The 19,899-nt window shown below is 39.3% G+C and overlaps 1 protein-coding gene across 5 annotated transcripts in view; it reads left to right on the top strand.

The window, feature by feature from the left end:
• Nucleotides 1–18,599, top strand: part of NPY1R (neuropeptide Y receptor Y1) — a 30,150-nt gene extending 11,551 nt beyond the window's left edge. For 2 of the 5 annotated variants that reach the window (XM_070415370.1, XM_070415373.1), the window contains exons 2-3: nt 15,464–16,313; nt 16,427–18,599. In XM_070415370.1, coding sequence (XP_070271471.1) covers nt 15,615–16,313; nt 16,427–16,885 — 1,158 coding nt within the window. In that variant the 5' untranslated portion in view covers nt 15,464–15,614 and the 3' untranslated portion in view covers nt 16,886–18,599. Of the gene's footprint in view, nt 1–7,408; nt 7,494–8,738; nt 8,880–9,009; nt 9,112–15,463; nt 16,314–16,426 lie in introns of those variants that run through there. The other 3 variants (XM_070415371.1, XM_070415372.1, XM_070415369.1) reach the window with 3 other exon arrangements.
• Nucleotides 18,600–19,899: the final 1,300 nt, after the last annotated feature.

Raw genomic sequence — 19,899 nt, forward strand, 5'->3', positions numbered from 1 at the left:
AAGGAGTGCAAAAATAGAATTGGGAAAAAAGAGGGGGGAAAAAAAGAGAGCGAAAAAAGAGAATGAAGTAGAAGTGGGGAAGAGACTCCCCGTATGAGGAGCAAACTCCAATAGAACTGCCACTAATCTCAACAAATTCCAGCAACAGATCCCTGGAGATGAATGCAAACTACAAACCACCAATAATATCCAGAGGGGTAAGGGAAAACAGAAGCACAAAAATAACTGGGGTGGGGTGGGGGAGGGAAGGGAAAAACCAGCAGAAAAAAAAAAAGAAAAAGAAAAAGAAAAAGAAAAACAACCTCACAACCAGTCCTAAAAAAGAAGAAAAAACACAAAACAAAACAAACAAACAAATTAAAAAAAAAAAAAAAAAGCCCAATATATTCAACAATCAAGAAAACAATAGAAAGATAAGAGAGAAAAAAAAATGGTTGGAAAGTGAAGAAGGATAAAGAATAGGTGTATAAGGATTTAGAGCAGTAGATTGGAAATAGGATATATAAGTAGGGTGGAATTAGACAGGGGGTAAAAAGAGGGAATTGGGAAAGTCTGGAGCAGGAATAGGGTAAGAGAAACAGGACACCAAAAGGGGAAAAGTAAGGAAGAGGGTTTTAGCAAAGAGGTGGAATTGAGATAGGGTAAATTAATGCTAAAGGAATGATGCAAATAGAATGGAGAACACTAATCCCAAAAGAAAATAAAGAGAAAATAAAATGGCACTTTAAAAAATGGTAAAATGGTAGGAGTAATAATACTGGTTAAAAATAAAAATGTGGTAATTGAAAGGGTAAAATCAGGTGATGGAAAAAGAAGAAAAAGAGAAAAAAAAATTGGTTTCTTAGTAAAAAGGTGAAAAAATTAAAAAGAAAAAGAAAAAGAAAAAATTTGCAGTAGTGATGGTCTTTCGGTTCTTCTACTCTTCAGCCTGGTTCGCCTTAGTCCTGCCAGGTATTTAGGAGAGTGTTGAATTTGCCTGCATTACACTGTTCCTCCGTGTTGTAAATCACAGTCCTGATTTTAAAGCAGGCCGTATTTGTGATCCAGTCTGCCTTAATTTGTATTCCCCTAAGAGTCAGTTTGTGGCTCAGCCTCTGGGTGGCAGTGTTTTTGGGTTGGCCTCTGAGGCTATACAGCTTCTCTATCCTTTTTTAATCCTTACCCTGCTCTGTGTTGTTGGTGGGACTGAAAATCCCTCTATAGGCCAGACCCTGGTAACTCCCAGGGTCTAATCAGCTTGTTTTAGTCCTTTATCTCATACAGGGTGGAATCTGGGTGTGGCTGTGCTCCTTGCCTGGGGGGCTGGGGGGAGGAATTCCACCCTCTGGAGGAATGGCTGCCCCAGTCCTGGGCCCAGGGGGGTCTCAGCACTCAATTCGCTGCCACCTCCTCCGGCTCCCCCTCTTTCCTCAGCCTCTCCCCAGATTCCCCTCGTCTGCACCTTCACCCTCTCTTCAGCACAGGTGAGTGTCTGTATCCGAACTGTCCTATGAGCAGGGTTCAGTGAAAACAAAGAAACAGACAAACGCCGGCCGGCCGCGGAAACGCTCCTCTTACCGGTCTGGGAAACGCTCCTCTTACCAGCACTGCATGGTCTGGGAAACGCTCCTCTCTTATGGGCACTGCATGGTCTGATCAGTTCCTCAGGATGCCCCCTTTAGTCTCAGTTCTCCGCAATCACAAAATCCAAATCTCAAATCTCCTGGTGCCAGCAAACCCGCGGAACTCCTTACCCTGGTCAGGGTCTGTGTCTGTCCCAAGAGACGCGGCTGTCTGCCATGCGGTCTCCCTCCGACCCTCTGGGCTCAGGTCTGGCAAACTTTCCTGCCCAGATCCCTGGTTTTTAACCTTTCCAGGGGAGGTCTGCCCTTCCAGGCTGCACGCCGTCTCACCAGCTGAGTAAATTTGCCAATTCGGGGTGGGTGTTATTAGTTTCAGCTGCTTACTCCGTTTGCTCCGGGACAAGACCTGGGTCGCGTCTCTTGAATAGTCTTTTAAAAGAATATTTAGAGAACTGTTCAAAGCATAAGGCCAGAATCAAAAGTTGAGATGGTTCTCATCGATGTTTCTAACTCTCTATCTCTCTCCCTTCCTCTCTGTAAAAAATCAATAAAATATATTTTAAAAAAAAAGTTGAGATGGTTGAATAATATGCTCTTCAAAAGTGCATCTGTTTCCATGTTCTTACTCTTATTATTCTCACAGGTAATTCAGCTTTAAAAGTATATTATTCAGCAGGTAGAGACATTTTCTTTACTAGATATTTACATTTTCAAAGGCAGTATGATCCATTATTTGAGCTTAAACCTAATGGGGAAAGCAAAATCAACACATAAGAAAATCCAAAAATATAAGAAGAATCATCAAGAAAAATACAGTAGTAAGCTATATGTGTATAAAATGTATACATGTATACCAGTATTATGTGTATATATAAAAATAGCAATAATCCACCACAGCTAAAATGCCAAAGACATTTTTTAAATGTTTGAGATGAACAACTAGTCTTGACTTGTGATGATCATAATTTATGTAATCCTACCTTATTTCTTGTTTTTAAATCCTTCAACAACACTTTTTCAATATCTTATGATATGCCCAACATTATTCTAGGCTTTACATTTTAAAGGGTGAAAATAGGAGTCACTGCCTTCCAGGGACCACAGTGTAGTTGTAGGACCCTGTAAATAAATAATAAATTGCAATATAGTGTGATAGATGATGTGTTAGAAATATTCTTAGAGTGCTGTAGGAATAAAAATAAGACAAACTCGGCTTATGGGGGTTTTGAGGAGATGGCAAGATATAAAAGAGGGTTTCATAGTTAAGAAGACAGTTGAGCTACATTTTGAGGAATTGGTGAGAGTTAAACCAGCAGATGGAGGGGGTGTGCAAGTAAGAAGTGAGAAAACAGCTTGCACACGAGAGAGAGTGTAACATCCAGAGAAGTGCACATAGTTCAGTGTGACTGAAATGTGTGGGAAGTGGCAGAGGATGATACTGAAAATATTGGTGAAAAGGGACATTGAATTGCACTTGAAGGATCTGGAGAGCAACTAGATGATATAAGCTGGGGAAGGATATGACTGGATTGCTGTGAAAGTAGCTAGTGATAGGTCATTTAGTAGAGAAATAAGTAGAGCTTGATGGGTGTGAAAGAGCACAATTGAGAGGTATTTAAGGAGTGAAATGAATGGGAAGCTGCACCCAATTGAATCTGAGAGTGAGAGAGGGAAATGCTGGGGACAATTCTAAGATTGGGGCTTGTGGGATAGATATCGATGCAGTGACTACGATCCAGTCCACTAGCTGAGAAACACGTTTCAAAGGAAACGGGAGGAGATCTGTACTTTAGATTGAGATTTAGGGTTAGGAGCATACCAGCGTGTCATTGATGACAGAGGGTATGATTATAAATTAAGAATGGGGAAAAAAGGAGAAGATTAAGAATGAAATCTCCAGTAAATTTGGGCAATTCAGGTCAATCAAAGAAGGGACAAGTCCACAAAAGGCAATAACACACAGCTTTATTTAGGTGGCCTTGGATGGGGTTGCATGACAGGGAAAGTCTCTCCCGGCAAAAGACCTTCCAGAGACTACAGTGTGGGGCTACCACCCAGAAGGGGGATAGGACAAGGGAACTCATGGAGGAGAAGGGGAAAATAGAGAGGAGGCTTAGGAGTCTGGGTCAGCAAGGTGGGTCGATTTGGCTCAGAGAGCTCAAAGGGCAGCAGTAGGTTGGAATCTTTATGGCTACAGAGTTTGTCTTATCTCTGGGTATGGAAGTAGGCAGGCTAAACATATATATTTGTTTGGACTACGTTTAAAGCAATTAGATGTGTGAGAATTTGAGTTTGGTGCTGTCTGGCTTTGGGCTAATAATCCTAGCCTGCTGGAAGAAGCAAAGAATATGGGGACCATTTTAGGCTACTACACAGGTGCCATCTCTGACCCAATTATATAACAGGATCATAGGGAGAAAAACACCTAAGAGGTTGATGGAGATATCTGATCCTGGGGGAGAAAATTGAGGAACAGCCAGTAAGGAAAGAGAAAAGCCTATAGTGTAGAGTTAGTGATGTCAAAGGAAAAGAAGATTCCAGGAGGATAGGATGGTCAAGAGAGTGAAATGCAGCATAAAGAACAAGTGGAATAAGTCTCAATTGTGTCAATTGGCTTCAGCCATTGATGTCTGAGGCAGACACGGTTTCAGGTGGGCCACATTTGAGGGGCCAATGAGAGGACAATAAACATACCCTATTCTTGGAGAAGCTACCAGGCAAGAGAAGGCAGCCAGAGAAGCGATGACATGAGTAAGGGAATTACAATGGAAAAAAGTGAGCAATTTTGGTTTTGTTTTTATTTTAGTGTTAAGCCAAGAAAATAGAATCCTATATAATAAAAGGCTAATATGCAATTGTCCCCTCAACCAGGAGCTCAACCAAGAGGGAGGGGCTGCCAACCACCTGCAGCCCCTCCCCCCGGCTGGACCGGCCTGATTGGCCCCATCAGGGCTGGCCAGCCGGATCCCACCCATGCATGAATTCGTGCACCAGGCCTGTAGTTATTGAATAAACAGGTGGTGTAGTTATGTTACTGTTGTTCAACAAGCCTCCCCAAATCCCAAAAAACTAGTAGAATTAAAACAACATGGATTTTATGCTCATGGACTGAGAGGGAGAGCCCAGTGATGATGGTTTGTCTCTGTCCTATGATGTTTGGAGTGCCAGCTGGGAAAACTCTGTGGGTTAAAGTGACTCAAAGTCTGGGGCCTGAAACAGCTGTGCTGGAGGATCTGCTGCCCAATTGAGGGATGTAAAAGTTAGGGAGTAAATACCTATGGCTTACTAGTATACTCACTTTGGAAGGAAGGGAGGAGTCCATTGAGACTGAAGGTATGGGGTAGGAGGCTGGAAGAGAGTGGTGACAATTTGAAATATCTTGTAAGGGAGAAATTGGGAGTCACCCAAGCCCAAGAATTTCAAGGTAATATTTGAGGCTCAAGTCAGGGTTTGAAATTATAGTTGTAATAATCTGTGCAACTTCACCTACATGCTATGCTAGCAGCAAGTAGTAGCTAAGTAGTCTCCTGGGTTGAGAAGAGTCAAATTAAGCCAGTGCCCATTCTTGGATATTTATCCTCTTCCTAGATTTATATGTATCTCGGGAAAGAAAAGCAACAGCTAGACCTTAAACAAAGGAATGAAGGGAGGATAACTTACCTAAGCAAAGTGATACCTGGGAACACTTCATACCACCTCTGTGCCTATTAGTGATCTTATTTAGGTGCAAATAAGGAACATTTTTGCTATCTTTGGGAGAAATTGCCCTATCTCAGGAAGTGCTGCGTTGTGAAGGGGTCTGGTACCAATCTCAAGCCTGAGATTTCAGAGGTGGGAGTGGGTTGGGGAGTGGGAGTGAGGCAAGATGAACAGTGAGAGATGCTTGGCACAGATGATGGAAGGTTCGGTGGTAGCATTCATACTTTCCCCTTTTAGCAGCCAATCCTACTGCACATCTCTTTGGAAAGAGATATGAAGGGAATAGTAATAATTATAACTTAAAAACAACAATAGTGAAAAATGCCAAGCGTCTTTTCATTAGGCATGCAACAAATACAAAATGCTACACTTTTGTAAAATAGCATTATACTTTCGTTGAATGTCCAAAGGGTGGATGACAAGATGAGATCTGCAGGGAAATGTTTGGATGTTTACTAAATAATTTTTAAGATCCCAGTCCTCTAGAATCTTTTTCTGACAGTTTTAAAACAAATGCTCTAAATTTGTAGCCTATGTAACCAAATGAGAACTTTTGTTGAAGTGCATTCATATTTACAATCAAGAACAAATCCATAAATAGCAGCTGGTGTCTTCTACACTAGTAAGTTAATTGAATTGTTTGTCTGTGTACTTGTATACTACCATTGTAACTACATTGTTATTTCTTTCTGCTAGTTAATTCTCTCAAAAAGACAATTGAGTAAAGTGATCGTATAGACTATTTGTACGAAGCAATTTGGTTAAACTCTTTACTGACTACATTTCAAAGATTCTAAGATGAGAATTATTTATTTATCTCTTTAGAGATTAATTTAAAATTAAATGTATGTTATTGCTGTACTGGAAGCATTCTTTTTCTTTCTTAGTGGTCCATAAAATAACATTGCAACTTATACTTCATAGGATTAAACTTTCAAAGAAATGCAGTGGGGAAGTCACAGAAAGAAGGGAAAACTGGCACATAATTAATTCATAGAATGTGAACTGACTCACCAATATGCTGCATAGTAAGTTCTATCCCAGTGGAATTTTTCCCTTATCAATATCATCTATATTCTAGTTTCTCAGTTACATATCCAGTTACATGGCTATTGAAATTTTTCTGAATGATAATTTATTATGATTTTCCCATTTCAAGCCCTAATAGCATTTCAGGAATCTTAACCTTCCCAGCAGAACTTACCAGGTGATCAATAGAGCAATTGCAGTGAATAAATTATTATACCAAGTATAGTGACACACCTTTATCTAGACAATTATTGAGTCATGGAATTTAAAAGTTAAGCCCTTTTGTAAAAGATAAAACTAAGATCTACACAGATTCAATGAGTAGATTCTATCCCTCTGTTTAAATGACAGAACAAGATGATTGCCCAAGAGGACATGAGAATAGGTCATTAATTATCCTAGTCATGGTTTATAAGGTCAGGCTGTCATGAAATTTCAGAAGGAAACACACACAAAAAAAGGCAAACAATTCTCTCTCCCTAGCAAAGGTTTTTATTTGGTTTAAATCCTAAATAGAAAGTTATATGACTGACCACTTAAGAGGAGAAAAAGAAATTATCTTTATTTAATACATATCTTCTCTTCAACACATCTGTTGACATGTATCTTCTGAGGAACTCAGACTATTTTATTTCAAACTTTCCAAGATTATATTATAAAAATATCTTACATTATATTTGATGATTTTACTATGCTTTATTTTACTATTTTACACTTTGGAAAGAGTACTTACTAAATGATATATTCCTAGAGAATTAAATGATTTTGCTGTTGCTGAGGAGCATTTCAAAACTTCTGTTTGTACCATTAAATTTGACATAGAAAGAGTCCTTGAGACCAATAATCTTTCAAAGATGGGTATTTGATATGACTATCTCAAGAATGCAGTTTTATAAATTTGCCTTTGGGGGACACTTTATAAAAATTAAGTTTATAAGGTTTCAAAATACATTCTTACAGACATGCTTTTATTAGTATTCTGGGAAAATACAGAAAGGAAAGTAATGTGTCCAAATTAAGGTCTCAAATCCAAAATACTTGCTGATAAAGCAAAAATGTTTAATAAAACGTGTTCTTCATAGAGAATTAAATTATTTCATTTGTAATTCTTGGAATAGGCTAAAAATAGCCAATTTGATGATCAACACCTTGGGATAAACTTGCTTCTAAGAACAGAATGTGACTTAAATGGAGTGAACAGAGGTGAGTGGAAACATAAATGAGTTATTGCTCTTTAAAAGAATTGAAATTCCTAAAGTATGCCTTAATTTTCATTCTTGATAAAAGAAGAAAAAGGAAAATATATATTATACCATATTATTCTTTTTAACCATTAATGGGACATTTCTAAATGTATTCTAATATCTATTATAGTACATTTATTACATAATTACAATATTTTAATTCTTGATCATGTCTCTTCCCAACTATATAAAAATGCCTAATGACAACTGCCAATGAAAACGCTTTCCTGCAACAAAAAGGAGAGATTGTGTACATTATTCTGTATAAATAAATGAGTTATGGCTTATCTTGAGTTGTAAATAGTGTTTATTCAGCCTAACAACCAGGAAAAGAAAACATTTCTTAACAGTGTCTTAGAATTTTGTTTAGTTTTTAGTTTTGAAGACAGAATGCAATCATAGTAGTTATGCAATAAAACCTTTATATAAACTCCTAGGCAGTGTCCCATATCTTTATTCAGAAGACTTTAGTTTTTGACAGTTTTATTTGGAAAAAGTTTTATTCATCTACATCAGTAAATAATTGGGGTGTGTGAATGACACAGCTTTGACTTTTCAAACCAGAACGGCACTGTGTGAAACATCTGAGATCAGCAGACCATTAATTAGCCTGAATCATTGGGTACCATGATGGTTCTGCACCGTCGATACTCTGTGCACATTCAATTCTTTTCTTCCTAATGTTCAGTGCAGTTGTAGAGTAAGCACCGAGGAAATGGCATTAACTCTTTGACCACCCTGGAAATGTTCCGTTCATCCTGCTCCCCTAAAAAAAAAAATTAAAAAATAAAAAATAAATAAAAGGCAGCCAGACTGTGGGAACAAATCGGACTTGATGCATTTTCTCAGTGGAAAGAAGGGTGGAGTAAAAGACCAGATTCTCCATCCGATTCGCTTCTTGTGCTTTTTAAAAGTCTTCTCTTCACTTTTAAAATGAGGGGGGGAAACCTCGGCACTGGCATAAGAAACATTTGAACGTCACAAGAGAAAGCAAGAAACATATAGTGGCATGTGGTGGCTGTGAACTTCATGCTTCCCCTTCCCGTCAATAACAACCCCTTTCATTCTTGAGCGGGGCTTGGGCGCCGGGCTTTCCGAGGGGTATAACTTCGGCCACAAGATGGCACCGACCTGCAAACAAAGGAGCGCAGTGGCACCGACTTGTGAAATGCCCTGCAAATTGCCTGGCCTTCGCGGCGGCCAGGACCCTAGGGGATGAGCGCTTACTTCCTCCACACCCTGAGTCTGTGTCTAACAATGTGCGCCTCTGCCGAACAACGCGAGGATTCAATTGCATTTCTTTCCGGAATGCCTAGGAAACGCACCCCCGAGGTGCACACCCAAGGTTAGGTGTTTGCGGTGGGGGGAGCTCCCGGCGCACTCCGGGGGCGAGTCACGTGACCCGGGGATGAGGTGGAGTTCGGCTTTAAGGGGGCGTCTCTGCTGATCCCCATCAATCTTTAGGATTTGAGCGAGAGAAATACCAGCGGTTCTTTTCGCCCCTCCCCGCTTGCTCCCTTGCATAGCTATCCTTCCCGCTTCGATAAACAGGGGGAAAAAGACTAATCCGACAGAGGGTAAGTTTCAAGTTTACACCTTTTCAGGGACTTGAGAGAAATCGCTCATTGATGGAGTGAAGGATGGGAGAGGAGGAAAAAGCACGCGGGAGCCCGAAATGGGCTCTGGGGTCCGAGGTGGGGCGAGGAGTCTGCCTTTTTGTTCAGGTCCCGGTGCGGGCAGGTGCAAGGTGCTTCCAGAGACCGGGCAATTCCAGGACTCCGGCCGCGGTTAGGGACGTGAGTACCCGGGACTTGGCGCATCCGCAAGCCGGGCTCCTGAGGATTTCTGGACGGGATCCGAATTCCCCTCTCCTCGGGTTCTCCGAGGGGGTGGGCAGGTGCCTAGTGGTCTTCCCCGCACCTTGCTTCTCGGCCGCATTTTTCTGGAGCCTCTGCGGGTGGCTGCCCTGGAGTTTACGCGGAGGAGCCAGCACTTGGATGCTCTGGGGAGGGTGGGTTTGGCGGGCCGTCCTGCTTAGACCCCCTCCCTCGGCACGGGGGTCAGGGGAAGGGGGCTCCAGCTACTCCCTGGGACAGTTGGGGGTCCCTGAGACTGGGCTGGGATGGAGCCCATCCCCCTGCGTTGGGCCCTCCCAAGCTGACCCTGCGCTCCAGCCCTCTCCCCCCATTTCCCAGTTCTCATCGTCTAACTCTTTAGCTGCATTGAGAACAGTGACGGTGGGAGCCTGGCTGGGTTGGAAGATTGGGCTGAATGAAGGTGGAGGTGGCTTAGGAATGAATGGCCCTGTGGTCCCCAGGTAGACTGGAGAGAGGCTATGGTTTTAAGGGCTGATGTTGGGCCGAAGAGAACTGATCCAGTGTGGACTCTGCTCGTTTGTTTTTAGTTAGTTTGGATGTTTTCTGTTTTGCCAGCCTCTCCTCATCATAGGCAGAGTTCTTCCCTAATAGATGTATGGCAAATGTGTGTGTTGGGGGGGTGGGGTGGGAGTTAGAAATGAGGAAAACTGGGGGCAATTAACCTAGTTACACAGTATAAAAACGGTGGGCGCCTAAGAGCAGGGAGCGTTCTTGGACATCCCCCCTCCCCCCCCTTTTTAAGAGCTCTCAGATTTGCCATGCCCACCTGCACCCTAGGGGAAAGGGTAACTGGCTAGGTGGCATACAGGCCTGGGGAAGTGCGGAGCTTGTCTGTCTGTCTGTCTGTCTGTCTGTCTGTCTCTCTGCTTGGATAGAAACCGTAGCTGTCAGTTCCAAGACTCCAGGCTGTCTCCTGATGAAGCAAGAGAGAACAGAAAGCTCTCCAGCTCAGTTCCCCACCCATGACTATCGATCAGAGCCTTTTGGTGGGTGACTGTGGTTTATCAGTCTTCCTTATTGTTTTAAGGCAGCTGTCTGTTGAACAAGCCCTCCTTGGAGAGGAAGGAACAGAGAGTTATGTAACTTATGGAGTTAAACTTGCAGTAACTTTGGGAGGCTGCGTGTGCGCAACTGATATTTCTTTTCCAAAACAGATGAGGTGAACAGCCAGTTCTGAGACCATGAACTACATTTATCTGCCGCAGGCTATGAAATGCAGAAAGCTGTGCTTTCAGGTAGTAGCAGCACTAAGAACAGCAAGGAAGGGGTGAAAGGCCAGTGTTCTGATCAGGAGGGAGAAAGAAATGTCTGTTTGGAAAGGGGCTAATTTGCCAACTGGTGAAGTATGTGGTGTCTCTATTTTGTCTGTAAATGCACATGGCAGCTATGAGATTTAACAATCTTGAATTTTTGCAGTGTCTGTAGTTGCATACCTTATTTTAGAAATATATGTTGGAATAATAAATATTAAAGTATTTTTTGCAAAGATAAAGTATGTAAATCCTTTCTCTCCTAGTATTGTTTTCTGACGATTACTTTTTCTTGAAATTATATTAAGGTAGGCTGAAAATATACATTTTACTCAATGGGGAACTGTTTTATCCAACTGGAATGACTACCCAACAATTCACTTAGCAAAGGAGGCTTGCAAATACTTAAAAAATAGTTTTCATTCTCTTTATAGCTAAGTTAACTTCTTAGTAGGAACAATGCTATCCCCCACAGGAAATGTCCATCAAATATAAATTTAAAGATATTAAAGTGTTTCAGTATATTTACCTAAAATCACTTGTGCCCTAGCCAGTTTGCTCACTGGATAGAGCATCGGCCTGGGGACTGAAGGGTCCCAGGTTCAATTCCGGTCAAGGGCATGTACCTTGGTTGCAGGCACATCCCTAGTAAGGAGTGTGCAGGAGGCAGCTGGTCGATGCTTCTCTCTCATCGATGTTTCTAACTCTCTATCCCTCTCCCTTCCTCTCTGTAAAAAATCAATAAAATATATATTTAAAAAAATAAAATAAAATCACTTGTAAGAAGGCTATCTTTGTAGATCACACATTGTGATAGTTTAATAAATGTTTGCATTTATTCCCATACGTATTGAATTTTGTCAAAGTCAGTGGATGTAAAATGTCCATTTTCCTTCCTTTCCTCTGCCAACACCTTGGTCTGCACCTTCATTATCTCTCACCTGGATTAATGCACTAACTTCTTAATGAATCTCCCTACTTCTCTTCCCTGTTCTTAAGTCTGTTGAAAAAAGCAGCTAGAGTAATAATTGTAAAACAAGTTATGTAACTTCATGCCATTATTGAAGACTCTCCAGTGACTCCTCATCTTTCTCAGAGAAAAAGTCAAAGGCTGTCCCATGGAATAGGTCCCTACACCATCTGTTCCTCCTCTGTTTACCTTTTCCAGTGCTGTTTAGCACACCAGGTGTACAGCCTTAAGGATTTTATATTCTATTCATATGGGATGCAATCCGTGAGATCTCTGTATGGCCTCCTCCCATCTTCTCAGGCAAGTGGAGGCCTTTCCTACCACCCAGGAATAATTGCAATTCCCAACAATTCTAGTTTCTCTTCCTTGCTTTAGTTTTCTCCATAGCACTTATTATCATCTGGCATAGTTTGTTTGTTTGTTTGTTTATTTATTTATTTTTGTCTTTCTCTGCCCACAAGACTAGAAACTTAATGAGAATGTCACAACTGTTTCCACTAAAACCATGTCTGACACAAAATAAGTGTTCAATAAGTATTTATTGGATGAATGAATTTTCTTTTAGAAAGTTTCCTTTTTAACACAAAGTGGAACATTTTTTCCTACATACCTGACTTAACTAAAAAAAAAAAAATCTATTGGCCTTGGCTGGTGTGGCTCAGTTAGTTGGGCATTGTCCCATTCACCAAAAGGTTGCCAGTTTGATTCTTGGTCAAGGCTTGTGGCCAGGTTGTGTAGGAGGCAGCTGATCCATGTTCCTCTATCACATTAATATTTCTCTCACTCTCTCCCTCTCCCTTCCACTCTCTCAAAAAATCAATCAGAGCCCTGGCTGGTTTAGCTCAGTGGTTAGAATATCGGCCTGTGCATGGAAGGGTCCCAGGTTCGATTCCCTGTCAAGGGCATGTACTTCACATGCAGGTGCCCCAACCCCAGTAGGGACATGTGGGAGGGACATGTGGGGGAGGCAACCAATTGATGTGACTCTCTTACATTGATGTTTCTCTCTCTCTCTCTCTCTGTCTCTCTATCTCTCTCACATCCCCCTTCCTCCCTCCCTTCCATGCTCTCTAGAAATCAATAGAAAGAATATCCTCAAGTGAGGAGTAAAAAAAGTAAAATAAAATGGATAAATAAAAATAAAAATCAATAAAGAGAAAAAAATTTATAGTCTATTGAATTAGCATCCATTCTGCTTGTAAAAAGATGGATGGAATTCAGCTACTGGTGTTAAGAATAATTCAGAGAAGAACCTGCTCCAATCATGCATCTGCTGTCAGTCAACTCATAATTATCCTTAATCTAATATTTGCAAGGCACTATGAGGTATGCAAAGTACCTACCAAAAAAAGTTTATATTATAATTGAGAGGAGCCAATTAAGGACTTGAGGGACTAAATGACACTTTGAAAGATGGGTAGACTTGGATTGGTAATGAGACAGAATAACCAGCAAGAGGAATGGCAGAGGCAAAGGTTGTAGATGTTAAAACAAGCAAAGAGCACTAGTGGACTGTGAAGAGACTGGCCTACCTGGAACAGAGCGCTCATAATGGGGTTATTAGAGCAAGGAGTGCAAAGCAGAAGAGAGGGAGAATGTAGAGGTCTTCAGGCTGAGGCATGTACTTAATAGTTCAAATCTCATACCTGGGTACTCATTCACCTGGTGATACTCAGTGAGAGGGAGCCATGCGAAGTCAGAGAAAAAAAGAGGACATACTTTCCTATTCAGCTATTTTTACTTTTAATAATGAGAAAAACTCAATATATTTAACATTAGAAAACCTAATGTTAAATATCTTGGTAACATGAAGCATGATGCAAAGTTTTCTTGAGTTCTTTTTTTAAATTATTGTTTAAAATTGTTATGTTTTTACTTATTTCAGAGAGAGCAAGGGAGACAGAGAGAGATTAAACGTTAATGACGAGAGAGAATCATTGATCGGCTACCTCCTGCATACCCCCTAACTGGGGATCAAGCCCAAAACCTGGGCATGTGCCCTGACCAGAAATCAAATTCTGACCTCCTCGTTCATGGGTTGATGTTCAACCACTGAGCCACACCAGCCGGGCTTCTTGAATTCTTAAGTAAGACATTTCCAAAGAATTTTTAAATTATTACTTGTTTTTTCAAAGTTTGTTTTCAGAAACCTGGAGACAGGTCATTCTCTCTTGCCTTTGGTATTCTTGAGAGCAAAATTGTGATTACCACCTAAGTTTAGGAGTCATTACAGGTTGTTGCATAGAGGAGAGAAGAACTATATTTCTAATAACATTCACAGTTGAAATCATTCCACTACTATTCCTAGTCTTAATACTTTCTCACATAATGTTAGCAACCTTTATTTTTATTACTTTTGTCTTATAAATTCAAGTTGTGGTTGTAAAATAAAAAACACTCCACATCCTAGAAAGCAAAACACTTCAAGTAAAAGTTCATTGGAGACACCACTTAAAAGGCAAACATATTGTTGGTTCATTAAATGTCTTATCTTCTTTTTAATGGAAGTAAATCTGCCTGATTTCCTTCATTGTCTTCACATAAGCGAGAAATAAACAAAATTTCCTTTCTTAATATAGGCACAATGGCCTGTTAGTTAACATGAGAAATCTCATGTCATATATTTACTTAATAATCTAGGGTAAATCAGATTTTTTTTTTTCAAAAGGAGTTTTTAGTCTTTACAAAACTATGGTCTGTCATTTGTTTTGTTGGTAAAAATGCTGTGGAGGATCAAAATTATAACCAAAATTAGATCCTGCATTGTATCTGTATACAATCTAGAGGGAAGGGAGGATATTTATAAAAACAGAACCTTAGACATCCTTTGAAAGCTTCTGACATATTAATAAACTCATACAATCTTACAGTTAAAAAGAACATCAGAGCTATCCTACACAAATGCAAGAACCAGAAAGTCTTACAGGTAGTAGTTATACTGTAAACTTGGGTGTGTAGACACTTGCTACATTTGCAGGCAGTTCATTCCATTTGATTAAACATTTGTTCCTCATAATGATGTGAAATTTGTTTTCTTTTAATATAATATACTTCCTTTGGTTCTACTTCTAACTTGTACATTTAGATATAATTTTCGAAGCTCAGTTTCTTATGCCAGATGCTACTCACTCAAATATGAGAAGACATCTATACCATTCCTGTTAAGTTTTTTCTGGATTACACATCTTCTATTCCTTCAACAGCCCTTCATATGACAAGGTTTCTTGATGTTTCACTGTATTAATCATTTCTTTTTTAATATATTTGTGTTAAGTAATGTCTACCTTAAAGAGGAGTTCAGTGTATGGTAGAGCTATTATTACAACTTGATCTCCACAAGAATTCTTGCATTTCTATCATAAGGGAAAGGATTAGGTAGTTTTGTTTTCGTTGGGGTTTTTTTCTTTGCTTATTTCATGTATTTTTCTTATGTCTTAAGCTGTGCATTAAGTTTGTTGTTAAATATTCATATTCTTAGTGTTTAGGAATGTGCTGATAGTACTGTTTATATTAAGATTTTGAACATGAGATTTACATACACCTTGCTAATATACAGACCTCTCGCTATGTTTTACTGCAACTCAATGTGTAAGCACATCCAATGAAAAATTTTGAGGTTTTTTTTCAAAATGTTTGCACTGTGGTTACTATTTTTATTTTTTAATGTTTTTAAGATACTTCACTGTGGCTACTATTTTTAAAAGATATTTATACAAATTTCATTTTGTTTATTTATTTCAGTGTCTTCACTTTAAACAGTGCTATAACTTAGAATTCATTTTGCCTGCCCTCAATAAAATTAGTAATGCAGTTGGTCATTTTCTCTTTGCAGATTGTTCAGTTCAAGGGGATGAAGAATTCAGAATAATTTTGATAAGTGGATGCCAATATGGGGAATAAGAATAAGCTGAACATTTGATCTACTTTGAAGAAACATACTGTCCATTTGTCTAAAGTGGTTGATAATAACCAAACCAATCAAAATGAATTCAACAATAGTTTCCCAGGTTGAAAATCATTCCATCAACTATAATTTTTCAAAGAATAATTCCCAGTTTTTGGCTTTTGAAATTGATGATTGTCATCTGCCTTTGGCCATGATATTTACATTAGCTCTAGCTTATGGAGCTGTGATTATTCTTGGGGTCACTGGGAACTTGGCCTTGATTGTAATCATCTTGAGACAAAAAGAGATGAGAAATGTTACCAACATCCTGATTGTGAACCTTTCCTTCTCAGACTTGCTTGTTGCCATCATGTGTCTGCCCTTCACATTTGTCTACACAATAATGGACCATTGGGTTTTTGGTGAGGCGATGTGCAAGTTGAATCCTTTTGTGCAATGTGTTTCAATCACTGTGTCCATTTTCTCTCTGGTTCTCATTGCTGTGGAACGACATCAGCTGATAATCAACCCACGAGGGTGGAGACCAAATAATAGGCACGCTTACCTAGCTATTGCTGTCATTTGGCTTCTTGCCGTGGCTTCTTCTTTACCCTTCCTGATCTATCAAGTCATGACAGATGAACCACTCAAGAATTTTACACTTGATGGCTACAAGGACAAATACGTATGCTATGATAAATTCCCATCGGAATTTCATAGGTTGTCTTATACCACTCTCCTCTTGGTGCTGCAGTATTTTGGCCCACTCTGTTTTATATTTATTTGCTACTTCAAGGTAAGAAAATTCCTCCCTCCCTCACCATTTCCATTTTTTATCTTCTTTCGAAAGAATTCTTCATTAAATGAGTGGTTCCGTTTGAACTCACTTTTTCCCCCTTCCCTCTATAGATATATATACGCTTAAAAAGGAGGAACAACATGATGGACAAGATGAGAGACAACAAGTGCAGGTCCAGTGAAACCAAAAGAATCAACATCATGCTGCTGTCCATTGTGGTAGCATTTGCAGTCTGCTGGCTGCCTCTTACCATCTTTAACATTGTGTTTGATTGGAACCATCAGGTTATTGCTGTATGCAACCATAATCTCTTCTTCCTGCTCTGCCACCTCACTGCAATGATATCCACTTGTGTCAACCCCATATTTTATGGATTCCTGAACAAAAATTTTCAGAGGGACTTGCAGTTCTTTTTTAACTTTTGTGATTTCCGGTCTCAGGATGATGACTATGAGACAATAGCCATGTCTACCATGCACACAGATGTTTCCAAGACTTCTTTGAAGCAAGCAAGCCCAGTCGCATTTAAAAAAATCAATAACAATGATAATGATCTGAAACTGCTGTAGCCTATAGGCCCAGCTCACATCTGTTTCGAAACAAGCACAACCGGCAACATATTTTATTGCCTGTTCAACCAAGGAATGGGGTTGAACTCACTGAGGAAAGATGAAGATCTTCCTGTCTTGATTTTCACTGCTTTTCTTGTAGTTGTCACAATTACATTGGGGGGGAAAAAACGTATGGGCTTTGGACTCTTCTGACAAAATTTTTTTGTTTTTTTTAAATATATTTTATTGATTTTTTACAGAGAGGAAGGGAGAGAGATAGAGAGTTAGAAACATCGATGAGAGAGAAACATCGATCAGCTGCCTCCTGCACATCTCCTACTGGGGATGTGCCCGCAACCAAGGTACATGCCCTTGACCGGAATCGAACCTGGGACCTTTCAGTCTGCAGGCCGACGCTCTATCCACTGAGCCAAACCGGTTTCGGCATGACAAAAGTTTTGACCAGACATCCTTGAAATGCTTTTTGTAAATTTATGCATATACTACAAAAACTTTTTATATTGTATTTGTTGGAATGAACTTTCTTTAAAGTATTACTATTAACAACTTTAGAAGCACTACATCTGATATTCTCATTACATTGAGCCTTCTTGATTAGATTGTCACTAGATTGGATGATCCTGATGCAATGATAGGCATCATTTCAGTCTGTTACAGAGGTGACAGCATGCAAATAGCATCCAGGATGTGGAGGTAAAAGAGAGTCTATGTCTTGCATACCTATAGTCTAAAGTCATTCAGGAGTTATTTGTATTTTTTTTTATTTTAAGCAGGATTTGTTTTGCTTCTAATTATCACGTATACAAGTATACTTCTCTGTGAATACAATGGGGGACTGGGTCACCCACAAGAGTTAAGTGGGAAAACAGTTCCCTAACTTTAAAACTGTTTTGGTACCCAACAATCAAAGGATTTCAAAGTAATTAGTTTGAATTATATTTATTTGAATTGATGGTCAAAGGGTTTTCCATTCTTTTTTTTTTTTTTTTAATAATTTTATTGATTTCTTACAGAGAGGAAGGGAGAGGGATAGAGAGTTAGAAACATCGATGAGAGAGAAACATCGATCAGCTGCCTCCTGCACACCCCCTACTGGGGATGTGCCCGCAACCAAGGTACATGCCCTTGACCGGAATCAAACCTGGGACCCTTGAGTCTGCAGGCTGACTCTCTATCCACTGAGCCAAACCGGTTAGGGCGGGTTTTCCATTCTTCACAAATTTTTCAGTATTTTCAAATTGTCAAGCTTTCTAGCATAAATATACCTGCAATTCAAAAAGCATTTACAGCTTACAATGTATAAAAACACTAAGTGTATTTACCATACATCAGTGTCCATATAGTATTTCATTTTTACTTTTCAATGTCCATCTTCAAAAAAAGACACCAAGATACAATGTTAAAAGAATGTTCACCCTGGCTAGCAGGGATAAATACCTGAAAGCTGAAAACACTTCATATAGCCCATGTTGATCTGTATAAACTATGTGGAGTCTTTTAAATAATGCACTATATAGGATCTTGAGTAGTTGTGTCATGTTAATACACTTAATTTCATGTATCCTGTAATCACGATTGAGTCTCAGAATCACTTAGAGAAAAGATATTTTACAGAACAAGACATATCGCTGATGTAGTATACACACAAAGTATTAAATGTATTTATTTTAGAAGGGCAGACATTTTCTTTAATAAAATTGTTTTTGCTTTTTCTGAGTCTCTTTTGTGTTTCTCTGCAGCTTATTTTCTTCTTGTTTTTTTTTGTGGTTTTCTTCTTCCCTCCCATGGTGTTCCCATAGCATCCTATATCTGCTTGAGAATGAAACATTTTCTACACTGTGGTATAACCACTGATGGCCCAGTCTTCCTTTGCTTCTTGAAGACAGAGGACAGTTTTACATGAGTCTATGTTCCCACTGCATTTAGCACAGTGCCAGGTACTTAGAGGTTTTTAAGTATGTATTTCTAAAACTAACACATGAATAAGTAATGACCAAATTCCCTTCCTTCTCATTTATGAGCTTTATTTATATTGACTTTGTATCCTGGCATTTGCTTGGACTCGTCCTCCTAAGTTCATCTTTACCAAGGAGGTGTCTCCTCTTTTATTAGTTATTTTCCCGCCTAAACTAAGCAAAAAGGACGACAGTGTAGATTTTAGAAACTTGCATGATTTGTCTTGTAAGTCAAGCAAATAGCAAACTTTTAATGTTGAATGTAACCTGAATTCAAATTATGCCTAAGAATGACTTTTAGTTAACAAGAAAACAATTCTAAAACAAACTTTAAATATATAATGGAAAATATCATTTTTTTCTTACCAAAACCTGGAATTTTAACTATGTGTTGTTTTTCTGCTTTGAGGGTCTAACAGGAAATATTGTCTTTCTCTACGTAGGTGTTACTTGAGAAAAGCCTTAAGCACATTTGCTAAAATGGCCATTTCTAGGATTTTCATTCAGCTGTGTAGGCTGCTGATTCCTTAGCTTTACACAGTTAATGAACTGAATATCAAATTCTTCTCTTTTATCCAAACCTGTCGATGAACTAATAGTAAAGTCTAGGGTCCATAACAGATCCATTGTAATTCATGAAGAAATAAATGCCCATGTTAAATACAAGCTACAGAACCAATGGATTTTTGTAAATCCAAGAACAAAAGTAAATTATTGACCTAATACAAGAGCATAGTTATAAGGTAACATTAAATAAAATGATCATAGCTAGGATTGTTAAACACTTAGTATGTGCTAAGTACTATGTCAAGTCCTTAAGTACCTCTGAGGATGTGTGACTAATATTTGGCCACTTCACATAAGAGGAAACTGAAGCTCAAATTGAGAAATTTGAGCTACACACTGAGCAACAAGTAGAGCAGAAATCAAATGCACGTCTGTCTAGTGTGAGTAAATGAATCAATGAGCTGAACCTAAGATAGTTTTAGAAAATAATTTACTTTATGTCTTTACAAGTTACATTATTAGAGCATAACAATACCACCCACCTTCTTT

This window comes from Myotis yumanensis, unplaced genomic scaffold, assembly GCF_028538775.1.
Source record: "Myotis yumanensis isolate MYYU_CA2020_CCGP unplaced genomic scaffold, mMyoYum1.0.hap1 SCAF_5, whole genome shotgun sequence".
NCBI classification, from domain to species: domain Eukaryota; kingdom Metazoa; phylum Chordata; class Mammalia; order Chiroptera; family Vespertilionidae; genus Myotis; species Myotis yumanensis.